Here is an 18,020-nt window from a genome sequence, read left to right as displayed (position 1 = left end):
TAATAAATATTTTATTAAGCAATTCACTAAAATATTAATTATTTATATTTTCTAGGTGCTGAAAGTTTTCTCACTTATATAACTTTTCTTAACAGTTGGTTCTTATCCCAAATAAATAAGAAATTTGGATTTTAGTTTATCAAAAATTAATTTCAAATTCTTATCTTGAAGTAATTCTTTCTATGTTATCTTAGTTGCCTTTTATTTTGTATTTAAACAAGACTTGTCTTTATCCTTTAATATAGGTAGACATTATGGAATATTTGTTAATATACATGCCATCAGTAAGCTATTATATCTATCTTTATCTATCTCTATATCTATCTATTTAGATAGATATATATAAAACCACTGCCGAGGAGTGCTTACAGAGATTTCTTTTTTGGGGGGTGGGTGGGTGGGGAGGCACACCCCTGGCTGTGCTCAAGGCTTACTCCTAGCTCTGCAGTCAGGAATCCTGATGGTACTCCGTGTACCATATGAGGTTCTGGGGATTGAACTTGGGTTGGCTGTGTGCAAGGCAAGCACTCTATCCCCTATACTATCACTCCAGCCCTCCATACAGAGATTGCTTTTGGATATGGGGAAGTCATACCTCCTGGCAGTGCTCAGGGGTTAGTTCCAGCTCTGTACTCAGGAATCACAGCATGCTCAGGGGACTGTAAGGGGGGTGCCAGGGATTGAACCCAAGGTGACTGGGTGCAAGGCAAGCAGTCTACTGTGCTATCTCTGGACCCCTGTACAGAGATCTCTGTGATTTTTATTTATTTACTTACCATCATGAATTTAAAGTTTGTACTACCAGATACTTCTCTCTTGACCCAGGTTTGATTCCTCTGTCCCTCTCAGAGAGCCCGGCAAGCTACTGAGAGTATCCCGAACAGAAGAGCCTGGCAAGTTACCTGTGGCATATTGGATATGCCAAAAACAGTAACAAGTCTCACAATGAAGACGTTACTGGTGCCTGCTCGAGTGAATCGATGAGCAACGGGAGGACAGTGCTACAGACTATCAGATACTTACAAGTATTGAATATATAGTACTCTGAATCTGTGCTTGGAAGATCTCACCTATTAGACAAAATTCCAGGATGTCTATCATATTGTTCTTTTTGTGATAAATATCAATATATTCTTATTTATAATAGCAAAATGAACTTTATGTAAACTGATTTTTTGGTTATAATGTATCATGGGGAACTCTGCTTTCATAATGGCAAAAATCAGGGTATTTTATTTTAGGTTTTATGCAGTTAGTTTTCTTGTAACGTTATGTTTTCTTTCACATCAGTGTTCATTTGCTTCGAGCAGAAACAGAGATACTGGAGTTAATGGAGGGTCTGAGTGATAATGCAGTGGGTAAGACACTTGCCAACTAAGTGGTCGATTGAGGTCCAATCCCAGGCAACCCCACATGGTCTCCTGAACCCGTCAATAGTGATCCCTAATTCAGAGACTGGAGTAAACCCGGAGCATAACTGGATGTGGCCCCAAACGAAAAAAATACAAAACAATACAAAACAAATCAAAAGTTAATGGAGATCACAGATTATATTCTTGCCCACAATGCCCATAGTACTGTAGCACTGTAGCACTATCATCCCGTTATTCATCAATTTACTCAAGCGGGCACCAGTAACATCTCCATTATGAGACTTGTTGTTACTGTTTTTGGCATATCGAATACGTCACAGGTGGCTTGCCAGGCTCTGTCGTGCAGGTGGGATACTCTCGGTAACTTGCGGGGCTCTCCGAGAGGGGCGGAGGAATCGAACCTGGGTTGGCTGCGTGCAAGGCAAACACCCTACCTGCTGTGCTATGGCTCACAATGCCCATAACTACATGAAACAGGATTTTTAAAGTTTAGATAAGAAGCACACCTAATAAATTAAGTTTCATCTAGAAATTTATAATTTCTAGATGGAAATTCTAACTATTCCATGTAATGTTTAAAAGCAACCATATAATAATACTTGAAAATTATAGCTTAAAATGAAAATTAACAATATCAATTATAAATCTTACATTAAATTTTAAGAATTTATTTTAAGAATATCATATTTTTCTTGAAGATCAGTGATGAATTGAATTCAATGTACATTTTAAGACCCCTAATAGTCTATCAGATTTTGTTTAAATCTATCCCTCCTTATGGGACCAGCATGTAAAACACATCTAGAAATGCGGGTTACAGATATGGCTGGTAATTATAATGTCTATATAGCAATATTTCTATGTGTTGGACTTCTAATTTTTTTTGAAGTAAAGTGTTTATTTAAGGTAAATAGGACTTTCCGCTGCTGCACGAGCATGATCCCGGAGGCCAACTGAACTACTTTGGACACTAGCAGCTTGCAGAGATGCCTCTGGACTGTGAACTGAGCCGCTGCCCCATGTGGCGCCGGGGGGTAGGGTTTCTCTCTCTCAACTCTTCCTTTCTGGGCACAGCATGGTGATCACCGCTTTTTGAGCACAAAATGGAGGTACCAGCCCGGCTGCTGTGGGACTCGCGGGGATTCCCGGGGGGGGGGTACCGGGCCGCCCACCTCCGATATTTAAGTGCACTGGCCACACGTGTCTGGCCTTTCCGCTGCTGCACGAGCATGATCCTGGAGGCCAACTGAACTACTTTGGACACTAGCAGCTCGCAGAGAGGCCTCTGGACTGTGAACTGAGCCGCTGCCCCATGCGGCGCCAGGGGGGAAGGGTTTCTCTCTCCAGGCTTTTCCATCTTATGAGCACCACAAAAAGGAAGTAAAAGCTTGCAGTGATGCAATTTCTGGCAGAATTTTCCCTGGACTTTCTACAGAAATCCAAAACTTAATATCTCTTAATTGTTAGCAATGTGAAATGGTTCCTTTTTAGCAGGTCTAACTTTGGGGGAAACTCCAAACAATAACAGTGAGTTTTTTGTTGAAATGTTGAAGGTAATCAAAGTAGCAGCCATTTCTCTAGACTGTGAACTAAGCCATAGCCCCACGCCGGCCGAGGAGAGGAAATATCCCTCTTTCCCGGTTGTTTCCCATTTTCGGGGAGAAACGCGGTGTGGCATCCACCAGATTATGAGGTCTATTAAGCAGGTACGAACTGGGTGGCGTGGGAAGGGGAAAGGAAAAAAAAAAGAAAAAGAAAAAGAAGAGTTATGTACTTGGAGCAGCAGGACTTCATATCTCTTCATTCTCAGCAATGGAAAACTAATTATCAAATGCTTCCTTGGCAGTAGGGCTGTCTTTTTTGGGGGGAAACTCCAACAACAATAGTGAGTTTTGTGTTGAAATATGGAATGTAATCAAGGTAAAGAGAAAATGAAGTGAAATTCATCAGTTACACAGGTGGAAGTGGTGGGGCGGGGGGTGGGATGTATACTGGGGTTTTTGGTGGTGGAATATGGGCACTGGTGAAGGGATGGGTGTTTGAGTATTGTATAACTGAGACATAAGCCTGAGAACTTTGTAACTTTCCACATGGTGATTCAATAAAATAAATCACACACACACACACACACACACACTCAAAAGTAAGGTAAAGAGGAAATAGTAAAGACACTCTCACAAGAGTGGGGATTTCAGGGCCCACAGGAAATACCCCAGTTTTAAATTAAAAAAATCTGATTCTCATTATAGACAGTTGTTTAATTAATGTTTGTTCCATGCTTGGAAGACTTCAGACGAAGTAATCGCCTTTGTAAATATTATTAATATGTTCATAATATAAATTAAATCCTTTGCAATGACCAGTTACCAAACTATGTAAAGCATAGCAATTATATGAATCATGTTCTTAGACTTTGAATATTTGGAATTTGAAGGACAGGATATCCAGTTTATATTAGAGCTAATTTTGAAGCAATATATGTAAAGTAGTAATTTTTTCTTTATTTTGTGAGTTCTGAGTACATTCAAAGTTGAAATTCGAGGACCAAAATTTCTCTTTGTTCATAGTACATATTTCAATGTATTTTCCTGATATTGCCAATACATTATGACCAGTACCTTAATTTTTTATTGGTTGTCAAACGTTATTATTGGTATTGTTTCTAAAGAAAAGGTTTAATGAAGTGTGGTATAATTTTCTTAAATAAGATATAATTATGAAACTAAAATCCTTTAGTTTTATTTGTATGTAGTTCTCTCTTTTTCATCTTAACATTTCTAGGTCGCATTTTGGATTGAAATGCTTCTGGTCTTAGACAATTTTATTAATTTCTGAAGCAGTACGGCACATAGTATTGATCTATTTCCCTTTTCCATCATTAACAACCTGTTGTTACTAGAACAACACAAAATAGTAACAGTACAGCATTGTGTGTCAGACACTGTTGTAAACTACATTGTACATAGTAAGTCATTTAATGATAGTAACTCATTCTATTATTTTTTGCTGTAGTTATTACAGATGAAACATAAAGGCTGTTTACTTGCTTAGCATCATATGGGGCAGAGTGGGACAGTGATACATCATCCCTCCATTTCTTTGAACCTAATATTCTTTGTTTTAAAACTTTATATTTTAAAAACTTTATAATTTGAAAAAATTTTAAGATATGTATAATTGAAATATTACTGTGAGCACCCGTACAGTAATTTTCTCCAGATTTAAGTTACCAACATTTATCATAGTTATCTGTGTGATAATTCAAATGTAGCACCATCCTTCCTTCCTTTTTTTTAAAAAAAAAAATCATAGTTTTGAATCCTTTTATGCAGGTAGTCACTAAACAGGGCTACACAAATAGGAGAAACCAACAAAGAAAGGCAGAGGACAATTGAAATTGTGAGGGAGAGCAAATTAAAGTTAGTTCAAGCCTACAAGAGCGGGATATGTGTTTTATTTGGCTCTGTGGCTTTAACAATTTACTTAATTTTCAATACAATCTTATGATGGATGTATATTCATTATTCCCATTTTACAGATAACCCCATTGGGAAAGAACCTGCCCAAAGCCACCCAACTAACGTGTAAGCACACGGCAACATAAACCTGGACAGTCCATTACTAGAGTTGGCCTGTGCATCTTTTTGTCATAAATTACTTCATTGGAGGGGGTGGGGGTAACAATTTCTAGTGAAACCTATTAAGGGAAAAATCACAACCACTCGAATGCTATTTTGCGTTTTGTTTCGTTTAACCTTTTCATTTCAGACCCGCCATCCAAATCTGCAAGGAACAGAACAGAGCAGGTGGCAAGTGAGGAAATGAGGGGCGGGAGGGGTCAGGAGAGGGTGGCCGCTTGCGGCGCGGGCGGCGCGGTGGATCCTGGGAGTTGTAGTCTCCCGGGCATCCGGGGCCGGCCTCTCGCGGGCCTCTGGGGAACCCGCGGGTATTCCCAGAAGCCTCCGGTGCGGGTGTCGGGGGCGCGCACTTCCGGGGACGCTGCGAGGCAGAGTAGCTGAGATGATCCCGGGGGAGGGAGTGTGAAGTGCCTCGGGTGTGAGAAACGGGTAGGTGTGGTCGCGATTTCTGGGTCTCGGGCGGACGGAGATGAAGATTTTCGCGGGCGTGGGAAGAAGTCGGGAGATTCGGGGGGAAAAAGTCGCGGAGCGCGTTCGTGGAGGTGGTCGCGGCGTAAGGAGGGCTTGGAATGCCGCTGAGGGAGGTGCGGGTGCCACGGCGGGCTTGGCGGTGCCGAGGGGCCGCTGTTTCGAGGGCGGCCACGGATGCTGCTGGTTTAAAGACGCCCCCGGCTTGCGGGTTCGACCCGCGCGGTGGGGCAGGGCTGGCTCCCGCGGGCGGCCCCCTCCAGCCCCCCTCCCCCCAGTCCTCACGGCGGGCTCGCGGGCTTAGAAAGCTTTTCTCTCCCTTCCCGTCAACTGGGGGCGCCGGAAGCTTGGATTCTCCCCAACCCCCCCCCATCACCCACCCACCTCGCGCGCGTTATTAGGGGAAGGCCGAATTTGGTGACCCCGTTTTGACTGAGTAGCTTATTCAAGCCCGGAGGGACGTGCTGGAGGCTTTGCGGGTCACACTCGGCGGTGCCCACGACTTGCTCCCTGCCTGATGCTCTCGGTGGGGAGGAGGGTCGACCCCGGGCTCCGGTTTCAGCCCAGCCCTCCAGCCTGCGGAGCTTGCGCTCCAGTTCCGGGAGCTTTCTCACCTCCCTGGCTCTTAGGTGGAGTTTTGAATTGTAAAACATAAAGAAATTTAAAAAATTTAGAAGGATTCTCTTGACTTTGAGGAGAGCAGTTATGATGCTCGCTGCCAACCCAAGAATCATTTATTTCCTGGGCGAAAACTTGATTTAAATCTTTCTTCGCCGCAGTGAGAACTGCTACAGGTGTAATCATCGGCCCTAGGCTAGTGATCCAGGAAGCTCTCAGGCGTTTACTAGTCTCCATTCTCTTGCTGGTTGAGATAAATACTGTTTGAGCAGGAAGTCCCTGATGCTTCAAAAAGATAGATTGAAACACTTAAGTGGCAGGTTTAGGCCCTGAGGCCCGTGGGGCAGCCATATATTTGAAAAAGCGTTCCAGCTGCAAATTTTAGGATGCACAGTGCTGATCCACGCTGCAGGGTTTTGGTGTATCATTTTAAAAAGTATCGCAGAAACAATTACTTTACTTCCTGGGCAATGAACAGCTCAGTGTTTTGTGTATTTTTTCATTTTTTCATTGTAGTCTGTGAAATTTAATAAAATTTCATTAAATATTGATAAGGTAATTCCAAGACAGTAATGTGACTTTTATCCCGTTTTTTATCTTCTCAAATGCCTAAAGGAGATTTAATTTTTTATCTATCTTACATATTGATATATTAAGAATAAAATATCCCCCAGTCTCTTACTTATTATTTTAGTATAATATTTTATTGGTATGAGCAATAATTACTTTAATTCTGTGTGAAGTCAAATTGAGTATTTAAAGAAGTACTGTAATTATTTGGGTGAATATTTTTTTCTTTAGGCTCTGAATATTGCTACTGTGTGTTCAGATTTGTATTCTCATTTGGATAAAGCTGATTTAGAGCGACCAGAAACCTCAATGAGTAAATATAATCTGTGATTATAGCTCATTTCTATGCATAGACATGATGCCATATATCTCAGGACACTTTTCTCTAATTAAACCAAATTGTTGTAGTACACAACACACCTTCCTTAGGAGTGCAATGACTGATGACCTATAGTTTCTCAAAAAAACACATAATTCAGGCAGAAGGGATTGCAGTTATTACCATTAAAAATTGGTATAACTGTTATCACACATGTTCTTGTATAGTTATTCCTCATAGTTAGCACTGAAAATTTGGTATTTTGTTCTTGGGGCCACACCAGCGAAGCTCAGTGCTTACTCCTGGTTCTACATTCAGGATTCACTTATGGCACAGCTGGGAGGTTCCTGTTTTCTCCCCTGTACAAGGTAAATATTTGACCCATTGTATTATTGCCTGGAAAATTACTTAATGATGGGTTTTTGAATTCCTAAATCTCTTGGCCGCTATTCCATTGTAGACTTCTTTGAAGTATTTTAAATCATAGGGAAAAAATTCTTTGAAATTCTTTTTTACCCAAAAGGGTATCATTGATATTGTGTAATCTTAAATTGCCAAATTTTATCTGCTTCTTTGAAAGTCACTGTGGAACAGATGGTAGATGACAACAACGAAGTGGTAGTTTTGAAACTGCCCTTGTTTGATTTGATCAGCAACTGCTCCAGAGAGTGTACTCTGTCATTGTTTTGGCTGCAGTCATCTATGATTATTTTGTCTAGTGTCCAGAACAAAAGAATGTTCATAGCCAGAGAGAGTAAATAGGCCTATATGTCATAATTATTATAAGCTTACACTTCTGGCTGTCTTCTGTTTTACAAAGTGCTTCTTTATTCATGATCTCACAGCTACTTTGGAGAATTTTTACAGGTTAGAAATTTGAGGTAAAGAGGACATAAATGATTTCTTCAGTTTGTGCATGGAAGGTTGTAACTAGCATTTGGGTCTTTGGTTACCTAGGTCACAATACCAAACTTCCTCTCAGAAGTAACAAACCCATGTATGTGTCTGTTATGTATAAACAGAGCCTACTGCTCTTGAGAGGCACTGCTCAAAGTTGTTAAAATGTAGTCTTAGTCTCACATATTTTTCATTGTCTCCAATCAAGAGAATTTGTATAGCAAAAAGAAGCTTGCTTTTCCTCCTTGCCATTTTTAAAAGAAAATATAACTACAAATACAATACTTAGCTTTGATAAACAGTAAGTTAAAACATTAGTTGGTTATATTAACCACTCTTAATGATGGGGTATGTATCCACTGTATTTCATACCCAAAAGTTGAGAACACATGAACCAGCACAGTCATTGTGGATAGACTCTCTAACCATCATAAAAGTTAATCTGTGTTGCCAAACAGATATTTATTTCTAGAATCATAGTCCACCTGTAAATACCTGTGAATGACCTCATTTCTAGGGAAGTTTCTGGGGAAAGAACATTGTATTTGTTGCAAAAAATGAAATAGAATTTGACCGGTAGAGATAAGCAGAGGCAGGTTTTAAAAGCTTTGAGGCTTGACAACACTGGATCTGAATAAAGGGAGCTAATAATAGCAAATGGATGATTCCTTCTGTGTCCTGGCCATACTCTTATGGGCCTTTGTTTGTTCATTTGACAAATAATTGAGTGCTTTTATGTGCCAATGCTGGACAAAGGGAAAAGAACAGAAGGCTCTTTGTTCTTCTGGAATCACTCTGGCGGGAAAGATAAACACTGACCAGTAACTATATGTGTAATCACTGCTACCAAAGAAAAAGTACAAAGACAATAACTAGCGGCAGAGAAGGAAAGTTTAGAAACAGCTTCCCTAGAAACCTTAGGGATATAAACATACTGGCTAAGCAAAGACTGGAGATTAAGAATGTTCTTAAAGGAAGAATAGCATGAGAAAAAGCTCTTAGCCAAATTAGAAGCTGAAAACTTGAAAAGTTTATAGAACTACATGCTTACTTTGCTTGCTTACTTACATACATGCTTACTTTGTCTGCAGTGTGTAAAATGGGATATTGACACATAGGGAATCTGAGAATTTGGAGGAAGGATGTAGAATTGGAAACTTGGAAACTATGAAAAGAATTTAAAAATAATATTAAAATAAATTACATGGTAAGAAATAGAGTGAGATGATTATATTTGAATTTGAGAAAAATTCTGGATTCAAAATTGACATGAAACAGACGGAGAATGGTTTTTCACTCTTATTTATAAACAAATTCTTACCTGAGAGTCAGCATTGTTTTTAGGTTTTAAATTGCTAAACATGCTTCCTTTCAGTTAGTCCCATAGAATATTACTTGATCCTCTAGTGGACTATATGACCTACTATTAAATAAAATATATGTGGAGTTAATGAGGCATTAAAAACAAGCAAAGTTGTAAAGAGCTAAGGCATAAGTTCCAGCACTGCAGTTAAAAAAAAAAAAATTAAAGAGTTGAGGCAAGTAGTACTTCCTTTCTGAAGAAAATCCATCATATTGGCTCTATAGGAGTTCTGGGTTCCCAGACTCTAGAATTTGAACTAAGAATCCTTCTACAAAGAAAGTGCAGGAGGTGGATATAACATTTATATTTATTTGATATGGAATATTGTTCTATCTTTGTTAATCTAAGAACTGTTAAAAAATATAATGAAGGGCTAAGCTATAGTAAAACAGGTACTAGTCCATAGAATATTATTACTTCAGGTAATATTCAGGTTATAAACAGGTAAGGATTTTGCCTTGCATGCAGTTGACCCAGATTTGATCCCTGACACCTAATATGGTTCACAAACCCTCCAGGAGTGATCCCTGAGCATAGAGCCAAGAATAAGTCCTCAGCACTACTCGGTGTGCTCCCCCCTCAGAAAAAGAAAGAATGAATTTTATTTTTTATGTACACAAATTCTTTTATTAATTAATCATTCTTTGTAGGAAAGGAACTTAAGTCCTAACCTTGGCACAGGTATTCATGGTCTGTTGCCTTCCCCTCACCGGAAAGAATCTTAGGAGAAAGTGAAATAATGAAGCAATATAGTTTTTATTGACAGAAACTTAGAAAGATGTGCATGGAGTTGAAGGAAAGGCATACATGTTCAAGAGTGAACACAATCCTGAAAGAACCAGCAAGCAAGCAAGGAGGTACACATGTTCAAGGGAAAATTTAGGCTTGAAGAGCAAGCCTGAATTTATTAATGTAATTTATCCTTATCTTGATTCTTCATTTGCTTTGTAGGAATCAGTGGGGTAAACTTAATTATATTGATAAATATATTTGTTAACTACCTCTAAAAGCAAGAAGTGTGCCAAAACTTTGAGAAAAATACAGTACTGTTTAAGTTAAAACATCATTGTTTTATTCCTCTGTCTTTCTCAAATTCTATGTGACATATTTTTTTGATCAGACATCTTATTGTTTCATTTAGTTTACTACTTAATTTACCACTTGACACTCACTGATCATAAAGCTGATTTACTTTAAGCATTTGGAGTTCTCATAGAATAGCACATTCTTGTCCTCAGTCTGTTAACACGTTGGGGTAAGGTCCAGATCTTAGTGGTTTTAGTGTCCCTCTAGGACCTGTTTTGCATGTGCCTGATACTCATTAAATATACGTTGAATGTAATATTGATAGGAATGACCGTATACTTTTTTTTGCTTTTTTTTTTTTTTGGTCACACCCAGCGATGCTCAGGGGTCACTCCTGGCTTTGCACTCAGGAATTACTCCTGGTGGTGCTCATGGGATGCTGGGAATCGAACCCGGGTTGGCCACGTGCAAGGCAAACGCCCTACCCACTGTGCTATTGCTCCAGCCCCATGATCATATACCTTTCCAGTTCTACTTTATCAGTTACCTACCTTTGTAAGTTACTATGGTCTTGGGGACAGAGTCCCATTTTTTGTTTTTGTGGTGCCAGGCACAGGTCCCAGTTCTTATATTAGGTTGACAATGTGACAGGCAGTGTGCAAGTTGCTCACAGTATATGGGGGAGATAGATAGTGTATGTCTATAGGTATGTACATATACCTATATATTTTCTACTAGAAAATTACTGTTAGTTTTACTAGTAGAAAATATTGGGCTAGAAGATAAATATGGGAGATAAGGCCCTTTTTCTTTTTTTGCTTTTTGGGTCACACCTGGCGATGCAAACGCCCTACCCACTGTGCTATTGCTCTAGCCCCGAGGCCTATATGTATAATATAGCTGACCCTGATTTAACTACCAGCACCACTATGGTCCCTAGACATTACCAGGGTCACTACTGAGCCTAGCCAGAAGTAGCCCAAACTGCCTCCTTTCATCCCTCAAATAATACTGGAGTAAATATATTGTTTTCTAAAGGACATCATGTTCTTACATACAGATGCATTTAGAAGTAGTATTTCTCAGCATTTTGAACTCCTGAGAAAGTTACTGTATCATCTTAACAGATAATATTTGACTCTAAGTAAAAACAGTATTCTGAAGTAAGAAGATTCTTTTGGGGTGGAGGATTGGGGTCCAGCAATGCTCAGAGGCTAGGCCTGATGATGTTCAGGAGTCATTCCTGGAGGTGCTCAAGGGATCATAGGTAGTGCTGGAACTGGGTCATCTCCATTCCCTAAGGAACTGGCAGGTGCCTTAAACCTCTCTATTATCTCTCTGGCCCCAAAATAAGTATATCCTAAACTTTAGAATATTCTTATCCCTTTGTCATACAATTAAAAGAGGTAAAATGTGCTTCCCCTTGTTTGTTGTCTCATAAATGTATGTGACAGAAGGCAGAGAAAATATATTTTAATGATATTTGGACAGTGATTTTCAAACCCTTGAAGAAATTACAGGTGAATAAGATAGTGGCTTTTAGAATTTGCCACATACAAAAAAGAAATACAGTATTTGAATTTTAGATGAAAGAAAGGTCTAATTATGTTTTTCTTTTCTTGAGAAATAGCTTTTAATAGAGAAAGGTGGTTGTTACTTAAAAACTTCGCATACATCTTATTTGAGCAGTATTAGTATAATCAGTGACATAATCTGAAAAGCACTTCAGTTACTTTGAGTCATCCATGAAATAGCTGAACAGAATAATTTCAAGGACATTTGTTTTCTTTTTATTTATTTATTCTTTGGAGTCCATTTACATTTTTTAATTTTCTATTGTGCCTAGTTTAAGATTGAGGTGAGTTTGCTTTTTGTTTTTTTTCTTTTAGGATTTATTCAGCACATATTCCTTGAACTTCTTCAGTATGTCAAGAACTTGAACTGATCATTGAGTGCTGCAAGGTACTTACTGCTTGCCTTGGTCTTATAGTGCACTAGATATGTTGTGAGCACTTGACATTATCATCACATATAGAAGAACCTATTAGAGAGTGCACTAGAATGTTGTGAGCACTTGACATTATCATCACACATAGAAGAACCTATTAGAGAGGCTTGTTACTTTTTCAGATGAGGAAAATGAGGCACAGAGAAGAACCGTTGCTGGTTCAAAATCATTTGGCTAGTGAGGAAGTGGGGATTAGAACCCAAGCAGTTTGCCTCAGAGTCTGTGTAGTATCTCTCTCTCTACACCTGCATCTTTTACGAGCCACCTTTGCTTCTACTATGTGCGTGTGTCATTTTACAACTGAGGTCCAGTTTGTGTTGTCTGTATGTGGTGGTTGCTGTATGCCTTGAACCTAGCTTCACTTATGTATGTTAAATGCGTGAGTAGAGACAGCCAGTTGTGAGAATTTCAGGTGCTATGCTAAGGGAATTTAAAATTGTATTGATTGTCTCCTTGATGTGGTATAAAGAAAAATGCTTGTGACTAAAGACTTCTCTTGCTGTACCACCCAGTTGGTGATTACAGAGGCATGTCTGCACCTGTGCCCTGATGCTGCAGGCACATGTGTTTGTATACATTCATGTTGTGCACAGAAAGGATACAAGGAGCAGAATTTCTCTCTTTGACATTTCAGCATTAGTAGTGTTGCCAGTTGGCACTACACTTCCTGCTGTATTCTTCTATTGTCCCCTCACGATTTTTCCTCTTGTGTCACCCTCCGCAGTCTGACAGACAAGCCTGCACAAGCCTGCCTAACATGGGCTGTCGAGATGTCCATGCAGCCACAGTCCTGTCCTTCCTGTGTGGAATCGCCTCAGTAGCAGGACTCTTTGCGGGGACTCTACTGCCCAACTGGAGGAAATTACGGCTGATAACGTTCAACAGAAATGAAAAGAACCTGACTGTTTACACTGGCCTATGGGTGAAGTGTGCCCGCTATGATGGGAGTAGTGACTGCCTGATGTACGACACTACTTGGTACTACTCAGTTGACCAGCTGGACTTGCGGGTCCTACAATTTGCCCTGCCTCTCAGCATCCTGATCGCCATGGGGGCCCTACTGCTCTGCCTAATTGGAATGTGCAACACAGCCTTCAGGTCCTCAGTGCCCAATGTCAAACTGGCCAAGTGTCTGGTCAACAGTGCAGGCTGCCATCTTGTGGCCGGGCTGTTCTTTTTCCTGGCGGGTATTGTAAGCCTCTCCCCATCCATCTGGGTCATCTTTTATAATACCCATCTGAACAGGAAGTTTGCACCATTCTTTACATTCGACTATGCAGTGTATGTCACTATTGCTAGTGCTGGGGGCCTGTTTATGACTTCTCTTCTTCTGTTTATTTGGTATTGTGCATGCAAATCTTTGCCTTCTCCTTTCTGGCAACCACTTTACTCACATCCTGCCAATATGCACACTTACTCACAGCCCTATTCAGCACGCTCCCGTCTCTCTGCCATTGAAATTGACATTCCAGTAGTTTCACATACCACCTAATGGGGGGAAATAGTTGTTAAGAAAAACTCTATAGCCTCACATTTCCCCTTACCAAGGAGTTGTATGAACCTGTATACGTTTTCCTTTTATTTCTGACCAGTCAGTGAAACCAAGTTCTGGTAGGTAGAATGAAGTGCTGCTAGTTTTTATGAAAAGTACTTTATATTAAATGTGAATTACTTCCTTTTCTTAGGCTTCTTATGCTAGAAGAGTTTTTAACCTTCATATTGATACATAATTAGTTAAATAGAACTTTTGTCTCAGTTGAGGTGATTTAGAATAACATGGTAAAGTTGAAAATGATGGCTAAGAGAAGGTATTGTATACAATCTGAGTATTTCAGGTTGTTTATTTTCCTTTCCCCCTAGAATACTTTAAGTCAGAAAAAAAAATTTCACATACAAGAAATTTACGTTCAATAGGGTAATACTTAACAGTAGTCAGTCTGTCAGCTTAAGACTGTGACTTACTTCTCTCTCACACCTACTTGTATTAAATAGGGTCCAGAATTTTGAAGATAACTTTCTTTTGTGAATTCTTTAAATTCTACCTCATGCCAGTGTTTAAGAATTAAATGCATTTTATGTGATGTCAAAGAATAAGCCTAACACTTTAAATGTTTACTAGCAATGAATAATATATTACAGGATTTTAAATGCTAATGATTCTATAAGTTATTGGAGTTAAAATGTGCTAGGTGATTGGTGCTTCCTCTGAGGCAGTACAACCTTTTCCACTAATACTTAGTGGTATTCATATCCATCTATAATCTTTTAATGACTGAGAAATAGAAAGAGGACCAGTGGATTGTATTCTCTTAACAGTGATCAGACACAGTCATCTGTTCTTCAATGACAATATTAATGATTCACCCTAAAAGCTGTGATGGGTGAAAGTTGAGGCATGGTTTTGCTATGACTACATTCACCCTTGATTCCGATCCTGCTATTCCCTTAAGCATTTATCTGTGTCCAACACTTAAGTAGGTGCTAGAAGAGGATGCATGACAGAACATGAGATCTGGTCCCTGTCACAAAGTTTAACAGGGAAGATAAACCACTATTGCTCTTAAAATTAATAATTTAGGGAACAATCTGACTTCAGTGGTAGCTGCTCTTAATTTCTCAGTCATTGCTCCAGTAATATATTTCAAATGCAAAGAATTGCACAATATCAACAATATATTCTAGAACTTTGAAGTTTAATTCATTATAGATTCTTCAGAGCAGGGCTTCTTAAACTTTTTCACTTGCAACCCCTTTTTGTCCAAGAAATTTTTATGTGATACCCAGGTATGTTAAATAGGTGTACAAATAAAATATTTACTGAGAATTGTAAAGAAACTCTATTTTACAATAGCCTTCATATTTAGTTACATGACCCTATGTTTGGAGTCACGACCCACAGTTTAAGAAGTTAGGCTTTAAAGGAGTGGTTTTCAACCATTAGTCTTCAGACTGATGCATTCTATAGGTGTAAAAAGGTTGAAAATCACTGCTCTATACCAGTGTTTATTCATTGTCAGTTCTCAAACTGACCTCAAATGGATAGTGGTCCGGGTTGAAAACCACTGCTTTAAGTGCCTACTTTAGATGCTATCATAATAATATGTATGGATAAATGTATTAGAGAAATTGTTCCCCTCTGAAAATATAATAGAAAATGGAGGAGTACTTAAAGTATCTTTTTTACTTTGGTAAAATTTAGCTGAACTAATAATTACTGGTACCGCTCAAGCAAATCCAGGAACCAGATGATAGTGATGCAGTGAATAATTCTGAGATGAAGTTTAGAAATTCAGGGATGTTTGGTCTTTGCCTTGATGAATTTGAACTGCTGCTTAGTTGGTGTAATTAGTACTGTGTTCATAAGTATTTTATTCTGTTAACCATTACAAATTTCATGAGCAGGTAGTTGCATGGGAAACAGATTATTATGCCCTTTTTGCAGATTTGCATATGGTTTATCATTTTGTGGATATACTTCCCTCCAAATCCTAATACTAATTTATGTAGATAGCAAATAATTCCACTTGTATAAATTTGAAATATCAGTAGAAAGCATGCAAGACTATGGCTTTTAAGTTCTGGGTTTTGATTTCATTCTTTTTAAATCTTCTTAGACATAGTTGAGTCTTGATCCTTCCAAGATGATGGCAGGTAGAATTCTTAGATAGTTATTTTTTGTGTGTTGTTTTGGGGCCATCCCTGGTGGTACTCGGGTCTTACTCCAGGCTCTGCACTTGGGGATCACTCCTGGCAGGCTTGGGGAATCCAGTGTAGTGCTGGGGATCAAACCCTGGTTAACCATGTGCAAGGCAAAAATGCCCTACTCACTGTACTATATCACTCTAGCCCATTAAGGTTTTTTTTCCTCTTCCTTCTTTGGGGGGAGGCAAGGTTACATCTGGCGATGCTCAGGGGTCACTCCTGACATGCTTGGGGGATACTATGGGGTGCTGGGGATCAGACACAGGTTGGCCATGTATAAGGTAAGCACCCTACCCACTCTACTCTCTCTCTCTCTGGCCCTAAAATTATTTTAATATTCCTCTTTGCTGATTTGTTTCAGTCTTCTCTCTCACTAAATTTGTCTATATAGTGTCAAAAATTTCACCATTTTTCCTTTCCTTGTGTAACAATGGTGAAGAAAATTAGACTAGTCATTAATATTGGATAGTGTTTGGACCATGGGACCATGAATATAAATGTTAAACTTTTCTTACAAGAATCTCCTGAATTTATAATCTGTAGCCTCAAAATGGTATTTATTAGGAATTCACTTAAAAGAAACAGCTGTTTCCCGTACTGCCTTTAATAGTTCAGATTTGCTCTCAGCAGCTGTTCTTCAACGCCATCAAAAGAAAGGGAATGTTTATCATTCTTTCAGTAACTTTTAAGGATTCAGCAGGCTCTCATTGTGATGGGGGGCGACGGGGAGAGAATGGGGATTGGTCCACACCCAGTGGTGCTCAGGGCTTACTCCTTGCTATGCACTCAGGGGTCACTCTTGTGGGTTTGGGGGTCCATATGGATAGCCGGGGATTGAACTTGGGTCGACTGCATGCAAGGCAAGGGCCCTAGCCATTGTACTATTGCTCCAGTTCCACTTCAAATTTATGTTGTAAAAGCCTATTAATATTAAGCAACTTTTGTAGAAGCCAGTTTGGAAACCAAATTTAAATGTGGGATGAATGTTCCATATACAGTTTATTTGGTCTTGGGAGAAAGAAATATTCCTGAGTATACTTGTAAATATACACTAATTCATAATCTTTACTGTAAGCTGCAATGTAAAACTTCACTAAAAACTGCACTGAACTTCTTGATGTTTATTAAAAGATGTATTTTTATAAGTTTCTGTTTCTAGTCTTATTTCCTCAGTCTTTTAAGGTAGACTATCTTGAGAAATGTTAATTGAATATATGTAAACTGAAAAAGACACATTTTACCTTAAAACCTTATAAAATAGCCACTGAAAAGTAAGTGAAAACCCTGGATTTATTGTAGAAGCGTTAAGACCTCTTTGCCCATTCTAGGAGTGGCCCTAGTTGTTTGCTGGACTGTTTTAAACTAACATACCACCAAAAACTACTGAATGAAGTCAGTGTGCCAGATTTGTCTTTTCAGTGAATGAAGTTTCTTAATGGTCTGTGATCTTGGCGATTGGGGATTCTCAAATAGTTAAGTAGGAGACTTAGCTCCTATTTCCTATTTTGTTTTTGGTTTTGTTCCACACTTGGCAGTCTTCAAGACTTACTCCTGGCTTTGTGCCCAGGGATCAATCTTGGCAGGCTCAGAAGAAAACCATATTTTCCTATTTGTTTTTGTCTTTGTTTTGCGACCACATTTGGCTGTTTTCAGGGCTTAATTCTGGTTTTGTGCTCAGGATTATTCTTAGTGGGCTCAGGAAGGACCTTGTGGGGTACCAGGGATTGAATCTGGATCGTCTGTGTGCAGTGGAAGTGTACTATCCACTGTACTATCTCTTCACTTTCCATGTCCAATTCTTTAGGACCTGAGGTTGTCAAGGGATGTGATCCTGACCATTAAATTGTCTCAAAATTTCTGAAATCTAGAATGAGCTTTACTCTGTCACTTAAAGCTTCTTCGTTTAGTTGTACCTTGGCATGCATCCAATCACTTGCTCTCTTTGGTAGTTCCTTAGGTTGTAGAATCTCTTTGAATTAGAATAGTAATCCAAAGCTGCCATCCAGATTCAGAAAACAGATTTACTAGTCAAAATTGA

General features: G+C 39.2%; 1 protein-coding gene across 2 annotated transcripts; it reads left to right on the top strand.

The window, feature by feature from the left end:
- Window positions 1–5,331: 5,331 nt before the first annotated feature.
- Window positions 5,332–17,132, top strand: CLDN12 (claudin 12). 2 transcript variants are annotated; one of them, XM_055135336.1, is made up of 3 exons: window positions 5,332–5,440; window positions 12,162–12,234; window positions 13,005–17,132. In XM_055135336.1, the coding sequence occupies exon 3, from the start codon at window positions 13,038–13,040 to the stop codon at window positions 13,770–13,772; it is 735 nt and encodes a 244-aa protein (XP_054991311.1). In that variant the 5' UTR covers window positions 5,332–5,440; window positions 12,162–12,234; window positions 13,005–13,037; the 3' UTR covers window positions 13,773–17,132. The 2 variants fall into 2 exon arrangements, with proteins under 2 accessions (XP_054991311.1, XP_054991319.1); XM_055135344.1 differs by lacking the exon at window positions 12,162–12,234 and having other exon boundaries at window positions 5,342–5,440.
- The last annotated feature ends 888 nt before the right edge of the window (window positions 17,133–18,020 follow it).

Source organism: Sorex araneus, chromosome 1, assembly GCF_027595985.1.
Source record: "Sorex araneus isolate mSorAra2 chromosome 1, mSorAra2.pri, whole genome shotgun sequence".
Classification (NCBI taxonomy): domain Eukaryota; kingdom Metazoa; phylum Chordata; class Mammalia; order Eulipotyphla; family Soricidae; genus Sorex; species Sorex araneus.
This window is presented reverse-complemented; position numbering and strand designations above follow the sequence as displayed.

What these genes read in the sequence shown, in the direction of transcription:
- CLDN12 (XM_055135336.1), top strand. Translation starts at nt 13,038, where the DNA reads ATGGGCTGTCGAGATGTCCATGCAGCCACAGTCCTGTCCTTCCTGTGT.